The sequence below is a fragment of the Hyaena hyaena genome, unplaced genomic scaffold (genome assembly GCF_003009895.1).
Source record: "Hyaena hyaena isolate Hyena2069 unplaced genomic scaffold, ASM300989v1 scaffold_414, whole genome shotgun sequence".
Lineage (NCBI taxonomy): Eukaryota > Metazoa > Chordata > Mammalia > Carnivora > Hyaenidae > Hyaena > Hyaena hyaena.
Window position 1 is genome coordinate 1,069,234 of NW_024081044.1, and position 17,381 is coordinate 1,086,614.

Below are 17,381 nucleotides of genomic sequence, written 5' to 3' on the forward strand. Positions count from 1 at the left end.
TCTGTGAGGGACTATTATGCCGTCATTAAAAAGCATCTGTTGGGAAGAATATTCACAGATTCAGGGAATGCTCTGCCTCGTGATGAGTGGAGGGAAGGGGACTGATTTTTTTACAAAGAATGCAGGTGGGGGCATCTGGGTGGCGGTTGGTTAAGCGTCCGACTCTTGATTTTGGCTCAGATCAGGATCTCACGGTTTGAGAGTTGGAGCCCCGCGTCATTAAACAAAAAATCAAAAATTAAAACATTAAAAACAAAGAAGGTAAACCATGTGTCTTAGCTCAGGCGGCACAGAGCAGACACGTAAGCAGCAGTTTATTTTCTCACGGTTCTGGAGATGGGGAGTCTGAGACCAGGGCGATGGCAGACAGCGCCTTCCCGCTGCGCCCTCACGGGGGTGGGGAGAGAAGGGGTGGGCTCTGCGGTGTCCCTTCGCATAAGGACACCGATGCCGTCATGGGGGGCCCACCCTCGTGACCCCGTCTGACCCCGACTGCCTCCAGAAGCCCCCACCTCCTAATACCAGCCCGCGTGGGGGTTTAGGGCCTCAACCTATGAGCGAGGATGCAGGGATACAACTCAGCCTGTAGCGCTTTCTGACGTCAAGCGTGTGCAGGTGATGGTAGGAGGTAGGAAACGAGATTGGAAGACATTTCCAAGATGGCGCGTGGGGGTAGGATTGGGGAATCGGTACTTTTCCCATATGTGTCTATATCATCAGGTTTTTCTGCAGTGATCACAGTGTCCTTTTGCAGTCAGGAAAAAAAAATTTAAGTTTGTTATACATTTAGGAGAAAAAAAAGAGTTTTGGTCATTACTGCACCAGGAAACGGGGAGGAAGGGCAAGGGCATGAACATTTTTCCAGTGCGCCATGGTTTGCATATTTCTTGCATCACCTGCCAGGAGAGAGTCCACACCAAAGGACTGACTGACCCCAGCAATAATAAATGGTCGTTTTTACTGTTTGTTGTTGTTGTTTTTTTAAGTAGGCTTCATGCCTGGCAATGGAGCCCAACGCGGGGCTTGAACTCACGACCCTGAGATCAAGACCTGAGCTGAGATCAAGAGTCAGAGGCTTAACTGACTGAGCCACCCAGGCGCCCCCTGTTTTGTTAGTAAATAAACACGATACGTGAAGAAGAAACAAATCTTCCTTATGGAAGAACTTTATTTATTATCTGCAGGCAGCTTCCCCTTTAGAAGCGGACTTAGTCTCCCTGCTAATTGAAGGGTGGGCTAGCTTTAGTGACTCGCTTCCAAAGAATAGAGTAGCAGAGCCGGAGATGTAGTCATTTCAGAGCGGGGGGAACCTAGCAGACCCCGCCTTCAGTCAACACCACCAGTGAATATGTGATCACATGACCCTTGATGGATGTGCCAGGCAGGGACCCTTGCCTCTGCTTTTCTTCCCCCAAGACTCACAACCCCTGTGTGGTCACGAGCAGAACATCAGACAAGCCCAGATTGCAGGGCTTCCTGCAGCATACCTGGCCTGGCCTTTTCCAGAGTCAAGGTCATGATGAACGCGGAAAGACTGAGAAGCTATCGCACACCACAGGGGCCGAAGGAGATAGGACAGCTAGAGGCAGTGTGGCAGGTCTTGGAGCAGAAAGGGGACATGGATGGGAAAACTGATGAAATCTACATAAAATCCAGAGTTTGGTTTGTAAATAACATGAGAGGGAAAGGTTACTGCCCATCCCCCCCCCCCCCATATGACAAATAAGAGTCAGAGGTTGAGAGCGTGGCCTGAGGTTGCCAGCCAGGGAGGTGGCGGGACCAGGCGCCCTGAACCGGTCTGGGAAATAGATATGGGGGAAGGGAGAGAGGAAGGGAGGGAGAGAGAGAGCAGTTTAATTTTTAAAGGACTGAATTCTTAAAACTGTCTAAAGTCCAGGGCAGGGGTGCCTGGGGGGCTCAGTCGGTTAAACATCTGACTCTTGGTTTCAGCTCAGGTCATGAGCTCGCGGTTGGTGAGTTCGAGCCCCGCGTCGGGCTCTGTGCTGACAGCTCAGAGCCCGGAGCTGCTTCGGATCCTTTGTCTCCTTTTCTCTGCCCCTCCCATGCTTGCGCTCTCTCTCTGTCTCTCAAAAATAAATAAGCATTAAAAACAACAAAACCAGAAACAACCGGGGGGATCCTGGCAGGAGAAGACACCTGGAGTTAATTTCTGGCTGCCGTTTGCAGAGTTCGCTGGGCGCCGCGTGTCTTCCTGCACTGTGGTCCGATCTGGGAAACAACCCTATTAGACAGACATTTTTCACCCCATCTTCCAGTTGAGGAAACTGAGGCCCACAGGGCTGAAGCGACCTGCCGAGGTCTTATAGCCAAGTGTGGCAAAATCAGGATTCAAACCCAACGCTGGGAACTAATCATTACACCCCCTTCCCAGAGTCTTCCTGACCCTCCCCTCTGTCTCCCTCTCTTTGTCTCTCTCATTCCATGTTTGTCTCTGTCTCCTCCTCCGCCTGCCTTCTCTTTCTCCCTCTCCCTCCCCACCCCTCTGTGCTTTTCTGTGTGTCTCTGTCACTCTTTATTTCTCTCCTTCAGTTAGCGTCAGTTAGGAAAGCGGCAAAAGTGTGCATAGCTGGTTGTGAACGTGTGTCCCTTGACAAATGGCCACTCGTGGTTGAAGCTGATTTTTGACCTAAATCTTTCTTATTCATAGATGCTCATTGTGGCCAATATCAGAGCAGCAAAATTGGGGGGCTTGGGGTCACGCATTCATACAACAAACATTCACTGAATGCCTCTTATGGGCAGGCCGTGTTCCAGGCACCGAGCATATGTCGTAAGTGGAAGGGACAAAAAACCCTGTTTGGGGGGGAGATGATCTGCAACCTAATAAAGAGATTATATGTTTATGTGTCAAGGGCATATGGGATCTTAAATATTTTAGGCTTGAAATCACAACAAAGCAGCCACAGAGAAAATCCATAGGGGAACAGACGTGGCTGTGTAACAATAAAACCATAATTTACAAACACAAGTGGCTAGCCCATGGGCTGGACTTTGCAGACTCCTGCGTAAGAGTGGGGGTGAGGACTTACAAAAATTTAGCAGTAGAGGGGTTTTGGATCATCAGAGTGAGAGGTTGTAGCTCTTCTAATAGGCCCTGAAGGAGGTGAGGGGGCCCATGCAAGTATGTTAAGGAAGAAAGACCCAGGCAGCCAGGATAGCGAGTGCAAAGGCCCTGGGGCAGGAACATGCCTGGTATTTATTTGTGAGGCGCAGCGAGATGGCTCACATGGCTGCTTGAGAGAGTGAGGGCGAACGTGGGAGGTGGTGAGGTCCCAGGAGGTGACAGGCAGAGAGGCTGTATAATTTATCATCCAAACCAGGACAGGTTTGAGAGCAAATAGGTAAAGGAGGACTCAAAAAATAATTAACAGGCGCTGCATGTTCTACAATGGGTGTAAACTGGGACGTTCGACCTCCCGTACCGCCACAGTGGGACCTTGGCTCTTTCACGGTCAAAGCCACATCATTTTTATCCGGGACTCCAGGGGAATTGGGTGGTCTCCTGAGCTGAGTATCTTTTTTTTTAACATCCTCTATACTTTCTCTGAATGAACCTTGCTGAAAAAATTAGAGGAGGGACACCTGGGGTGCTCAGTTGGCTAAGCGTCCGACTTCGGCTCAGGTCATGATCTCACGGTTTGTGAGTTCGACCCCCGCGTCAGGCTCTGTGCTGACAGCTAGCTCAGAGCCTGGAGCCTGTTTCAGTCTGTGTCTCCCTCTCTCTCTGACCCTCCCCTGCTCACGCTGCCTCTCTCGCTCTCTCAGAAATAAATAAAACATTAAACAAAATTTTTTTAATTAGAGGAAAAGAAACCATAAAACAGAAGGCACTTGAGAATTTTACTGGGACTCGGTCATTCATTTGTTTGATGAGTGTTTATCGAATGCTTGCTAAGCGCCAGACGCCGTGCTCGGCTCCGACGCCCCGGCTGGGATGAATCAGAATCTCCTTTGGGGCTCTCCTGGGCCGCCCATTATTAATATAAACTACTATGAAAGTGCAGCGAAGGGGCGAAGTTGAAAAAGCAATCGGTCTGTTGCAAGTCAGAATGACGATTCTCACCCAGGCTGTGCCGTCCACACCCCGTGTGAGCCAGCAGATCCCATTCCCTTCCTCAGCCTCAGTTTCCCCATCTGCTGGGTATGGAAACTGTGGAAATCACGGGGTATTTTCATTGGCTCGGAAGTGCTCTGCTAAAGTGTTGGTGCCTGATCCCATTCCAGGGAAAGAGCCTGATCATCTGGGCCTGAGATCAGTACAGTCTCCCATCCTTAATATTATTTAAACAGTTCAACCCCAGGGATCTCAGGGCTGTGTCCATTCGCCATGCCTCGCCCCCTTGCTTGGTAAGCACCTACTGTGCACCATGCCCGACCGTGCTTGGTAAGCACCTACTGTGTGCCAGGTGCCGCTCTGGGCCCTGGGGAGGTGACTTGTTAGGGGGCAAAGACCATCTGCAAACAGGCAAGTGTATCGATTGACATGGTGACTCAGCAGAGCATGCTGGGAAAAGAATGGATGTCGGGCAGTGCTGGAGGGAGGGGCTAGTCCTTTGGGTTGAGGGTCCAGGAAGGCTTTCTCTGAGGGGGGCACAGTGGAGCTGAAGGCTGAGTGATGAGGAAGAGTCAACCACACCAAGATCAAGGGGACCCTGGGCTCCAGGCTCAGAGAACAGAAACAGGTAGCACATTGTAACCTTGAACTTTACCTTGTGGCGTATCAGTTTCTCCATTGGACACACTGGAGACATTCTTCTTCCACACCTGCCTCGTGAGCTCCAAATAAGGGTCACTGAGGAAGTGACATTTGAGATGAAGGAGATGACGGAGCAAACCAAAGAGATAGCAGGGTGTATCAGCCAGGAAAACCATGTTAGGCTACAGTAACAAGCATTCCCCAAAGTCTCGGTGATGTTAATGACAGCAGTCTCCTTTCTTGCTCACACTACACGTCTAGGGTGGGTTGGCAGTGGGGGAGACAGGGCGTGTTCAACACGGTCACTCAGGAGCCAGCTAATGAAACAGCTGGGACGTTGCCACTTGCTGTCCCAAAAGGAAAGAGACCCCTGAGGTTCCCACGCTGACACTTTGAGGGCTCTGGTCCAAAAGTGGCACAGCGATTTCCGTCCACTCCTTCTTGGCCAGCACTCATCGTGTGGCCGTCGCCAACCACAGGGGGACCCATCATGTCGCCGGAAATATTTAGTGACAGCACTGATGGGGAATAGTGTCTCAGGCACCAGAGCTCGTTGAGCCTTTGGAGGAAGGACGGGACATCAGAGCACATCCTTCTCAGTATTACTGATTATGACCAGTGAGTAAGTTTCCACCCTCCTTCCTTCGTGTCCCCAAACCCAGACTTGTGCATACGCCTACCCTTTACCTAAAGGAGGTCAGACCCAGGAGGGGAGGCTGGGGCCCCCCCACGTCCTCTGATGTCAGAGCGGCCATGGCAGCCCTAGCCTTTCTGCTGGGGAAATCTTGTTCCCATTTTGCTCCCAAGCAGACCCTCCTGGAAAGCCCACCTCCGGATCAAAACCTGCACCCACCCAGCACCAGCTTCTTCTCCATGAGCTGCTGGATCCAGAGCACAGAATTGAATACCTTGGGCCAGATTGGAAAGAGAACACATTCTCTGTCCACCCCAGGAGGAAAATCAGACAAGGGAGAGGGGAGGAGAACAGGTTGAGAATGAGGGATGCGGGCTGGGCGGGGAACTTGGCCCCCACCTCTCAGTCAGTCATTTGACAAACATTTATTGAGCACCACTTGCATGCCTGGCATTTTGTGCGAGGGAATTCAGCAGGGACCAAAAGAAAACACAGTGTCCTTGCTGCTTGTGGACCTAGCATTCCAGCCGGGGGACAGTGATCAGGAGAAATGAAGTGTAGAGAGGGCGAAGTGACAAGGAAAAAGATCAGGAAACGGGGTTAGGAATGAAGGGCCATCAAAGAAGGCTTGCTGGAGAAGGTGGCATTTGAGCAAAGACCTGAAGGTGATGGAGGAACCATGTAGGAATCTGGGGAAGAGCTTTTCAGGTAGGGGGTGGGGGAGGCAGCAGGTTCAAAGGTCCTGGGGTGGGACTATGCCTGGTGCATTTGAGGAGCTGGAAGGAGCCCATGTGGCTGGAGCAGAGTTATCCAAGGATAGTGACAGAGGGACTGGGGGGTGGGGTACCTCTGCCACTTAATAGCTCGGGGACTTTATTCATTTTCTGTGGCCACCATCACAGGGAAGCCAGAAGTCCGAGACTAAGATGTCAGCAGAGCCATGCTCCTTCTGAGACTCTGAGTAGAACCCTCCTTCGCCTCTTCCTGGCTTCTGCTTATGGCTATTGACCCTTGGCGTTCCTCGGCTCCTCTCCACCCTCTGACTCCATAGTCACATGGCTCTCCTCTCCCCTGCGTGTCCCTGTCTCCACCTGGTGTTTGGACACCAGGCGTATTGGGTTAGCCCCCACCCCCATGACCTCATCTTAACTTGACGGCAACTGCCAAACCCTAATTCCAAGTAAGGTCACGTTCCCAGGTACCAGCGTTATGAATTCAGCCCGTCTTTTGGGGCAACACAGTGTAACCGAGAACGGACCTTGGGCATGGAATGTTACCTCTCTGTGCCTGTTTCCTCACCCAGGAGGATGGGAAGGATTGGGGTCCATGAGAGGATTAAGTGAGCTCAGGCAGCCTGAGCGCCTAGCACTGTGCAGGTCTGTCACACTGGGGAGCATCTCCTGGGCCAGAGGGTCCTGAGCCTGGTGGGGACCTGGGGTGGGGGCAGAGTCTGACATGGAGGGGGTGCCTTGAATCTGAGGGACCTCAGCCCTTTGTCCCTGCTCCATCCTCCCCCCCCCCCCCCCCCCCCCCCCCCCCCCCCCCCCCCCCCCCCCCCCCCCCCCCCCCCCACTGCTCTGCTCCCACCCCAAGCCTGTTTCCTGAGATGGCCCAGACGTTTTCTCGTGTTGGCTGGTGTGGGCTTTCTCTCCCTGGACTATATTTAGCCTAAGAAATAGGCATGAGAAGCCTCAGCTGCCACAGCACTGGAAAGGAAAAGCACAAAGTCTTCTGTCCAGCCCTGTTCTGCTGACTCCATTCTTTTTTTCTAGAACCTTCTAGAAGCACAGCATTGGCACTTTGGGTGTTTCTTGGAGGAAGGGCATGAGCTAGGAGCCCTGACATAGTCATGGTCCCCAGAACCTGCCTGTGTCTGTGATGAAAGTTGACTTTGTTTGTTCGTTTTATTTTCCTTTTTTTTTTTTTTATTGCGGTGAAATACAGATAACACAAAATTTACCACTGTAACCGTTTTTAAGTTCCGTGGCGTTGGGTACAGCCTCATTGTCATGCAGCCATCGTCACCACCCCTCTCTGGAACTCGTCACATCTTGCAAATTGACACTGTGTCCCCATGAAACACTGACTCCCCACACCCTCCCCCAGCCCCTGGCACCCACCACCTACTTCCTGCCTCTGTGAATGGGACTCCTCTAGGGGCCTCATAGAAGTAGAATCCTACAGCATTTGTCTTTTTATGACTGGTTTATGTCACCAGCATTGTGTCCTCAAGATTCATCCGTGTACCATGGATCAGAATTTCCTTCCTCTTTAAGATAAAGCACTCTCTCTCTTTCTCTGTGTGTCTCTCTCTCTCTCTCTCTCTCACACACACACACACACACACACAACTTTTTAAAAATCGAAGTAAAATAAACATACAGAAAACGAACAGATCGTAAGTGAGGAGCTTGATGAGTGTTCAAAAACTGAACACATCATGTGACCAGCGCCCGGACCAGGAAACAGAGCCTTCTCAGCCCTGGAAAACAACCCCTTGTTCGTCCCCCAACAAAGGGTACCCCATCGGGACCCCAAGCATCATTGATGGGTTTACCCATTTTTGTGTTTGTATCAATGGAACCTCACAGGGATGTTCTTTTCTGCCTGGCTCCCTTCGCTTGACACTAACTCTGTAAGGGTTCATGTGACAAGTGGCAGTCATTCGTTGCATGATATTCCATTTATTTGTCCTCCCTCCTGTTGATGAGGGGGTTCAGATTATTTCCAGTTTGGGGCTATTACAAAGATCACCACTGTGAACAGGCTTGTGTATGCCTCTGGCATATGCAGGTACGCATTTCTCATGGGTTTACTTATCCGGGGCGCAGGAGTGGAATTTCTGCGAGGTGGTGCAGGTACGTGACTGGTTTTAGCAGAAATTCCCGGCCCATTTTCCAAAGTGGTTGTGCCCTGTGCTGTGGATTGAACTGTGTCCTCCCAACCCCCAGCGCCTGAGAATGTGGCCTGAATTGGAAATGAGGTCATTGTGGAAGATGAGGTCATTAGGGCGGGCCCCCGCCCAGTGTGACTAATGTCCTTAAAAGGCCAGTTGTGGGGAAGGGATTTGGACACAGAGACGAACACGCACACAAGGAGAATGTCACGTGAAGGTGAGGGTGGAAACCAGAGCCTCCGCAAGCCAAGGAGCCACCAAAGGCTGTTTCAGTGAATCCCGGGACTCCGGAGGAAGGCATGGGACATTCTCCCTGGGAGCCTCCGGAAGGAACCAGCCCTGTCAACACCCCTGATCTTGAATGTTTGGGCTCTGAGAACTGCACGACAACAAATTCCTGTTGTTTTAAGCCACCTGGTTGTGGGTCTTTGTTACACGAGACACAGGACTCTCGTGCAGCAGGTGACCCTCCTGCAAGCACCATGTGAAGCTTCCAGACCCTCCAGCACCTGGAGGTATCAGTCTTTCTCATTTGGGCCTTTTTGCTTAGGGGCAGCAGCTTTTCAAGGTGAGCTTTTAAAGCCACACTTGGGGGCCCTGCATTGTGCTGACGCCCCAGGGCTGATAAGCCACCATACAGTTCCCCCTGCCCTGGCTGCTAACGCCAGGCTTCTCCAGGACAGAGGGTAGGTCCATGGGCTCTGGGATCCAATCCTGTGTCTTCCACCAACTAGCTCTGCAACCTTGGGCTGGCACTTTTGTTTTTCTGGGACTCAGTTTCCTCAGTCATAAAATGGGCATGATGATAAAATGGGGTATCATGACTGACTAAGCTAGCATGGCTAATGTGCTTAGAAGAGTGTTTGGCACGAGTAAGCACTGCTTTTTCTATTTCTCTCTCTCTTCTTGATTTTCATGGCCTCCTCTTACTTCCTTCTGGGCACAGTGTTCCAGTCTCCCAGAGAAGAATGTTCTACTTGTAGACTTCTCCCCGCTTGAAAACTGAGATGGGCACTTCCGGGAATTTTTTTGTGATTGACATAAGGCTGAGACATTGAGGGGGGGAAAAGGCTCACGGCCCTGTTGGCTGCCTTGGTGATTTAACCTGGGAGTCAGACCCTGCCTTCATGCACCTCCTCTAAGGGAAGAGTGTGACTGTTTTGGGGAGGAGGAGGGAACCAGGGGTTCAGTGGGCTTTTTTTTCCCCTTCTCCTTCTCCCAGATTTTGGTGTGGGAAGTTCTGAGTTTTGTGCTGGTTCCTGAGTCCTGTGAGGACTACGTGATTAGGAGGCGGCTTTGTCCTTCTAACGACACCTCTGAGGTTTCCACCACTCATTGATCATGTGTTCCGTTTCCTTGTCTGGGCTGCCAGAGCTCCAGGACTCCACAGGCCAAGAACATTTGGGGGCAGAGCTCCCCCTTCTCCCACCTGCCGAGTCATACCTGAACCCCACTGAACACTCACCTGCTTTCCCTCCTCGCCTCCCGCAGAGCAACGATGCCTCAGGGAACACTTGGAACTGGTTGTACTTCATCCCTCTCATCATCATTGGCTCCTTTTTTATGCTGAACCTCGTGCTGGGTGTGCTGTCAGGGTAAGTCTCTGGTGCTGTCCCCATCCCACTCCTCTCACTATCTTCTCCCTGTAAAAAGGACATCGAACCTTTGTTTTCATTCTCCAGGCAGAGGCAGAGAATAGGCCTTCTTCCCTCGTGTTGGGTTAGCCAGAAAGTTATGAGTATGTCAGGTACAGGTGCACAGGTTGTACACTGCTGACAGCACCCAGCAAAAGGGAGGCTCAAGGGGGCTGAAACCCAGCCCAACTTCAACTCACAACACTGTACCCGTGGCATTGAGCAACCTCCATCCAGGAAAAGGGACCTTTCTTTCCAATACAGACTCATTCAAAGTCTTTCCCAGCCCAGCACCCATCACACAAGAAAATTCTATAGAGCTTTACTTTCTATAATTAATACTAAAAAAAAAAAAAAGATTGGGTTCTCCCCTTTGCGTTTTCCAAATACAAAATCTCAGCATACAATCAGGCCTGCGTTTTCATGACACATATTGTCCCGTACCCCCAAGATTGGGTATTGGGTGTTGTGTGTGGTTTTGGGGCTTCGTCATGAATAGGTTTTCTTTTTCTCACCACAAGATGCCCGGCGCGTGGAATGGTGGCTCCATGGCCCCATCAGGGACCCCAGTTCCTTCTATCTTTCTGCTCTGACGCCCTTACCAGGCAGAGGCTCTCGGCCCCGGGGACACCTCATGGTCTAAAAATGGCTGCCTCACACTCACAAGAGATCTGCTGCATGTTCCAGACGTGAAGGAGGGGTGGGGGGGGGAATGGGAAGGGGCAGGGCATGTGTCAGGGAAGCACAGCTGTTCCCAGAAGCCTTCAGCTTGTGTCTCATTGGCCTAACCTGAAAGAGGGCCACAAATCTTTCCCTGGGAGGGCAGAGAACGAGAAAGGGGTGTGTGGCCCGCAGCAGATTTAGGGTTCTGGTCCCTCCAGCCGGGTGTGGGCGCTGGCGAGTGCGGGAAGCCGTCAGACACACCCCCATCGTGGCGGTGTTCCTCCCAGGAGACCCGATTCCCCATGTGAGAGTCCACTGCCCCCCGGAGTTTCCGAGCCCCTACGCACCCACATGCACAGAGTCCCTAAAACGTCGACAGCAGGCAGCCATGCTCTGTCCCGCCTCTGCAGGGAGTTTGCCAAAGAAAGGGAGAGGGTGGAGAACCGGAGGGCTTTCCTGAAGCTGAGGCGGCAGCAGCAGATCGAACGGGAGCTCAACGGGTACATGGAGTGGATCTCGAAAGCAGGTGAGGGCCTTGCGGCCTGGGCCCGGGGAACCCAACCCCAGGCCCGGGAGCACACGCCGAGCCGTGCGTGTGGCTTGAAGGGGGGCGGGGGGAGGGCCCCGGGGCAGGAGGAGGCGAGAGGGCCTGACCAAGCAGCCCCACCTCTCAGCTGCAGGAGTCTGGGCTGAAGCCAGGAGAGGACGTCCCATCCTGTGTTCCCGTAAACTTTAGTGTCCGGCCCAGCTCCACCCCCTCCTGGCCACGTGCCCCACTTCCCTGTACCTCAGTTTCCCTGGTGGGGAAACGGAGATGGGATAACACATCCCTTCCGAGGGTGTGGGGTACGCAGGGCGAGAGCCACGTGGCTGAGAAAGAGCAGCACCCGACACACAGGATGCACCTGTTTATTGGTTCAGCCATTCAGCTAATGCTTTTGGAGCACCCACTGTGTGTCAGGCACTGTTCTGGGCACTCAGGATGCGTCAGTAGAGCAAACAGACCGACTTCCCGGGGCTCTGGTGTTCTAGTGAGAGAGACTGAAAATAACCAGGTACCTATAATGTCGGGTGCTCCCCAGTGCTGGGAAGAAAAACACAGCAGGGTAGGAAGTAGAAAACACTCGGAGGCCAAAAAAAAAAAAAAAAAGAAAAAGAAAACACTTGGAGGAGGTGGGGTGGTCAGAGAGGAGCTCTCTGAGGACGTGGTGTCTGAGGAGACCCGGAGGAAGCCACATGGATGTCTAGTGAAGGGTGTTCCAGGCAGAGGGAAGAGCAAGTGCAAAGGCCCTGGGGTAGGAGCAGTATTGCATCACAGCAAAGAAACCAGTGGGGCTGGAGCAGGTACACGCAGGGCCAGGTGGGAGGAAAGGAGGGCAGGGAGGTGATCGGGGGGCCGGATCAGGCAAGGACTTACAGGCTGCGGTAAGGAAGCCGGGTTTTGTACCGAGGGAGGTTGGAGAGGGTGGTGGCTCTTACCCCCTTGCTGAAGGGGACCGCGTGTCCGGAAGAACCGAGCAGCCCATTTCTGGCCGGTTGAGCTGCCGCCATCAGCGAGAGGAGAGCGAAGGTGGCCGGGCAGACCCTTCTCCTTCCTGGTCCAAGGGGACACGTCCCAGGGGAGCCCCGCAGACCCTGGCCCTTAACCTGATGTGCTCTTCCTCCTCAGAAGAGGTGATTCTCGCCGAGGATGAAACCGACGGGGACCAGAGGCATCCCTTTGATGGTAACTGCTCTGAGCCTGGCTCGGGGGGTGGCCCCTGGGGGAGACCAGAGCCGGGTGCTGGGGGAACAGGGTTGGTTTGGTTCTGAGGGGCCTCCAGGGGCTGAACGTTCAGAGCCCAGGGGACACCGGAACACAAACCCAAGACCAGGTCAGGACTAGGAAGGTACAAGGAATGACAGGAATCTGCCTCTTTGGGGGAATTTCAGGCCCTCGGTGCAGGCTTTACATGCTCTGGCCTGCCCTTTCTGCTTTAACCCCGTGCCTCGGTTTTCCTCATCTGCAAAATGGGCATCATTATAACAATACCTACGTCACTGGGCAGTTGACGAAGATTACGCTAATGCTTGCAAACAGACTGCCTCCAAGGTTTGGGGGCCTCACCATCTATGTTTGCTAAGTGAATAAATAACCAAGAATCTGGCTCACTGTTCAGGACTGGGGTCTCATGTGTTGGAAATTGGATGAGAGAGAGTGAGGACTTTTGATTGAAATACCAGGCGGGAGAAGGAAGTAAAGGAGCTTGGGTTTATCTCAGTGGGTCACAAAGTGGATTTTACTATTGGGTGGGGGAGATGACCAATGGGAGCGTCTGAATCATTTTGTTGGAAGCGTGTGCCTGAACTCACTGTCCCCTGGAGAGCCCGTAGGGGGCGGGGACCTGAATACAGAGTGAAGGTGTCGCAGTCTCAGCCTGCCTGGCAAGCGTGCTAAAGGTCAAGGGTGGACTGCCTTCCTTCCGGGTCCCTGTGTATCCAGGCCCAGGCAGCCCCGGGAGCCCAGACCTGTCTCTAGAGTCAGACTGAGCAAGACGTGATTCTCGTCTTGACCCCTTGGGCAACGTCACGTAACCTCCCTGAGCCTCCGTCTCTGCGCCTGTGCAACGGGCATACTCTCACTTCGCACCCAACCGGATGGCCGTGAGGGCTAATCAACCCAGCGACGGGCAGAGACTCCCTGGCCCAACACCTTGCGCCGAGGACCCGGGGACACCGAGGTGTGTGTGGTTCTCGTCTCCAAAAGGGTAACGTCTTTTCCTCTTGCCATGTTCCCATTGCTGGAGCTCTGCGGAGAGCCGCCGTGAAGAAGAGCAAGACGGACCTGCTTCACCCCGAGGAGGCCGAGGACCAGCTGGCCGACATCGCCTCCGTGGGTGAGTGCGCCCCGCTGCGGCCGGCATGAGCGCTTCCGGAGGCCTGGGGACCCAGTTGCCTGGACTTGGGGCCCCGCTCTGCCCCCACCACCTGTGTGTCCCGGGCCCCCGCTCTGTCCCTCACCACCTGTGTGTCCCGGGTCCCCGCTCTGTCCCTCACCACCTGTGTGTCCCGGGTCCCCGCTCTGCCCCCACCACCTGTGTGTCCCGGGCCCCCGCTCTGTCCCTCACCACCTGTGTGTCCCGGGTCCCCGCTCTGCCCCCACCACCTGTGTGTCCCGGGTCCCCGCTCTGTCCTCACCACCTGTGTCCCGGGTCCTCGCTCTGTCCCTCACCACCTGTGTGTCCCGGGTCCCCGCTCTGTCCCTCACCACCTGTGTCCCGGGTCCCCGCTCTGCCCCCACCACCTGTGTGTCCCGGGTCCCCGCTCTGTCCCCACCATCTGTGTGTCCCGGGGCCCCGCTCTGTCCCTCACCACCTGTGTGTCCCGGGTCCCCGCTCTGTCCCTCACCACCTGTGTCCCGGGTCCCCGCTCTGCCCCCACCATCTGTGTGTCCCGGGTCCCCGCTCTGTCCCCCCCCACCTGTGTGTCCCGGGTCCCCGCTCTGCCCCCACCACCTGTGTGTCCCGGGTCCCCGCTCTGTCCCTCACCACCTGTGTCCCGGGTCCCCGCTCTGTCCTCACCACCTGTGTGTCCCGGGTCCCCGCTCTGTCCCTCACCACCTGTGTCCTGGGTCCCCGCTCTGTCCTCACCACCTGTGTCCCCCGGGTCCCCGCTCTGTCCCTCACCACCTGTGTCCCGGGTCCCCGCTCTGTCCTCACCACCTGTGTGTCCCGGGTCCCCGCTCTGTCCCTCACCACCTGTGTCCTGGGTCCCCGCTCTGTCCTCACCACCTGTGTGTCCCGGGTCCCCGCTCTGTCCCTCACCACCTGTGTCCTGGAGCAGGTGACACGATTATGGGAATGACAGCAGTACCTCTCTCCTAATCCCGTCCGTGAAACTTAAACTAAATAATCCACATTAAGCATGTAGGAGGGCGCCGGGCAGAGAGTGAGCTCCCTTCCCTGTTCAGAAGGAAGTGAACAGGCGAACAGGACCCACTGTGAACGGGACGGGGACCCAGTCCCTCCCCGCGCGGACCCTGCCGCCCGGTGCAGGACACGGATGGTAGACCGGCAAGTTACCCAAGTAAGCCTGTCGTGATGATGGTGCTGCCGAGGAGACACCCCGGGCCCGGCCTGCTCTGGAAGAGTGGAGTGTGGTCAGGGAAGGCTTCCCGGAGGAGGTGGGGAGGTGACGTTGGAGCCGAGAACTGCAGGATGAGTATAGGAGTTCGCCGTGGCAGTGAAAGCCTGGAGGGCCACGCTCCTCTGCGCTTAGTCTGTTGCTGTGATTATTGCAAAGGGCGGAGTCTGGGGAGGAGGGGACATTTACCCTTTCCCTGCTCACCCCACCTGATTGAGACCATGTTGCTTCTGACCACTGAGGAGAATATACTATATTTTGAAAAAAAAATTTTTTGAGAGAGAGAGAGAGAGTGAGGGGGTGGCGCAGAAATAGACAGAGAGACAGAATCCCAAGCAGACAGCATGGAGCCCGATGCGGGGCTCAAACTCACGAACCGCAAGACCGTGACCTGAGGCGAAATCAACCTGGGTCGGACGCTCAACCGACTGAGCCCCCAGGAGCCCCGAAATGGGTTTTTAAGGATTCCAGTAACGAAAGTGAGAGAGCACCAGGCGGGCGAAGGAACGCATGGCTTTGAGGGGAGAAGGTCTTTAAGGAAAGGAGGGGAGGGGCTTAACACTCACACATGACTCTGATCCAAAGGCACCAACTATTCCATGCTGTTTCCCTTCCTCCACCCTAGATTTGGACCTTGTGCTGGGTGTTGACATCCTTTCCCACCAAGGTCCCATGCTCTGTGCCAGTGGCAACACCGTGGCTGCCTAGCCATGGCTCTATCCGATGGCATTGGAGTTTCCAAGTTTTTACCCTTTCAAGGAGCACCACCGCGAACATTCGTGTACAATTACTGCCCCCACCCTTTGGGCGTGTTTCCTTGGGGATAATTACAGGATCAAAGATATTAACAGCTTTTCAACTCATTATTCACAGAGCCGTTCCGGGTTTCAAAAACACCCAACCCTTTGGGGCGCCTGGGTGGCTTAGTCGGTTAAGCGTCCGACTTTCGCTTAGGTCATGATCTCGTGGTTCGTGGGTTCGAGCCCCGCGTCGGGCTCTGTGCTGACTGCCAGCTCAGAGCCTGGAGCCTGTTTCAGAGTCTGTGACTCCCTCTCTCTCTGACCCTCCCCTGCTCACGCTGTCCTCTCTCTCTCTCTCTCTCTCCTAGAAATAAATAAAACATTAAAAAATAAATAAACTGTTAAAAAAAACAAAACAAAACACCGAACCCACTTATAAAGCTGCCAAGCACTCCCACCCCCGGCCACGGCGTCTTACCCATCGAGTCCCTCTCCTGGTTACATAGGCCTGTAATGATCCCTGAAAGCTTGTTTCGGTTTGCGTTTTTAAGTTCTAGCCACAACACTCTTTTGCCTTGTGATGAGAAAGGAGCGCTGTTTCAACTTGTGGCTACACCTGTTGCCCTCCTCCCGGCAAATTCAAGAAGGGGAGCACTCCCAGCAGTGCTCTGCGTTTTTGACCCGTTATGTCTGGCCCACACGTCTTCCCAGTGAGGCTGCTTCCATCTTGTTAAATGTTTTGTTATAGTTTGATAGGCAAACGATCTTTGTTCATACCACACGTATGAAATGCCAGGCACCAAAAAAAAATTGGGGGCACCTGGGGGGCTCAGTAAGTTGAGCATCTGATGTCGGCTCAGGTCATGATCTCACGGCTAGTGAGTTCGAGCCCCGTGTCAGGCTCTGTGCTGACAGCTTAGAGCCTGGAGCCTGTCTCCGGACTCTGTGTCTCCCTCCCTCCCTCTCTCTCTCTCTCTCTCTCTGCCCCTCCCCAACTCACACTCTATCTCTCAAAAATGAATAAATGTTTAAAAAATTGGCCTATCAAGTCAGGATCGCCTCTGTGGATAAGATTGGGTACCCACTCTTAACTGACGGAGAGGTTGTTTTTCAGCAGTCATTCTAGAAACGATGGAAAAGTGATACTACCCAGTATCAGGTAGGATGTGGGGAAATGGATGTTGTCGCGTCCCATTGGTAGGAGTGTGATTTGCCAGGTTTCCACCGTATGGTTTGGTATTATTTAATTGTGGATGCTTCTATTCTTTGACTTAGCGCTTCTGCTTCAAAAGCATTTCTTCCATGTGTGCAAAAGATCTGCGCCTCTTCTCAACAGCGTTGTTTCTGGTGTTCAAAAAAGTGAGAACCAGAGGTGCCTGGCTGCTCTGCCTCAGTCGGTAGAGCGTGCAGCTCTTGATCGAGGGGTGGTGAATTGGAGCCTCACGTCGGGTGTAGAGGTTACTTAAAATCTTTTTCTTTAAATGAAAACCAAAAAAATAAAGTGAAAATCAGAGACAATCCACATGCCCCGGAACGGGGAGATGACTGAAGAAATGACAGTATTTATATACGACGGACTATTACGCAGCCAGGAAAAAGAACGGGGTTGCTACTGGCCTAGAAAGATGTTTGAAATCTGTTTCTCAGTGGAAAGAGTGAGTTGCATGGCATCATATAAAATGTCTGATCCCATTCTAAGAACAATATTAAGTATAAAAGGCACTTAAAAGCCTGGAAATTAGAGGATTGCGAGGGATTTTCACGTTCTACACAACAGTTTTCTAAAATGTACAAATTAGTGACAGGCATGACTTTTGAAATCAGGAAAGTGATTAGGTATGTTTTTAAATGATTTAGAAGCAACACAGACTGGGGGCGCCTGGGTGGCTCAGTCGGTTGAGCATCTGACCCTTGATCTTCGGCTCAGGTCAGGATCTCATGGTCATGAGATCGAGCTCCGAGTTGGTCTCTGAGC

At 53.3% G+C, this 17,381-nt stretch overlaps 1 protein-coding gene across 3 annotated transcripts in view; it reads left to right on the forward strand.

Moving 5' to 3' along the window:
- The window catches only part of CACNA1A (calcium voltage-gated channel subunit alpha1 A), a 219,146-nt gene that overhangs the window by 104,031 nt on the left and 97,734 nt on the right, over positions 1 to 17,381 (forward strand). For all 3 annotated transcript variants that reach the window (XM_039252248.1, XM_039252246.1, XM_039252247.1), the window contains exons 7-10: positions 9,739 to 9,842; positions 10,955 to 11,070; positions 12,214 to 12,270; positions 13,331 to 13,420. In XM_039252248.1, the coding sequence (XP_039108179.1) occupies positions 9,739 to 9,842; positions 10,955 to 11,070; positions 12,214 to 12,270; positions 13,331 to 13,420 (367 nt within the window). The remainder of the gene's footprint in view (positions 1 to 9,738; positions 9,843 to 10,954; positions 11,071 to 12,213; positions 12,271 to 13,330; positions 13,421 to 17,381) is intronic.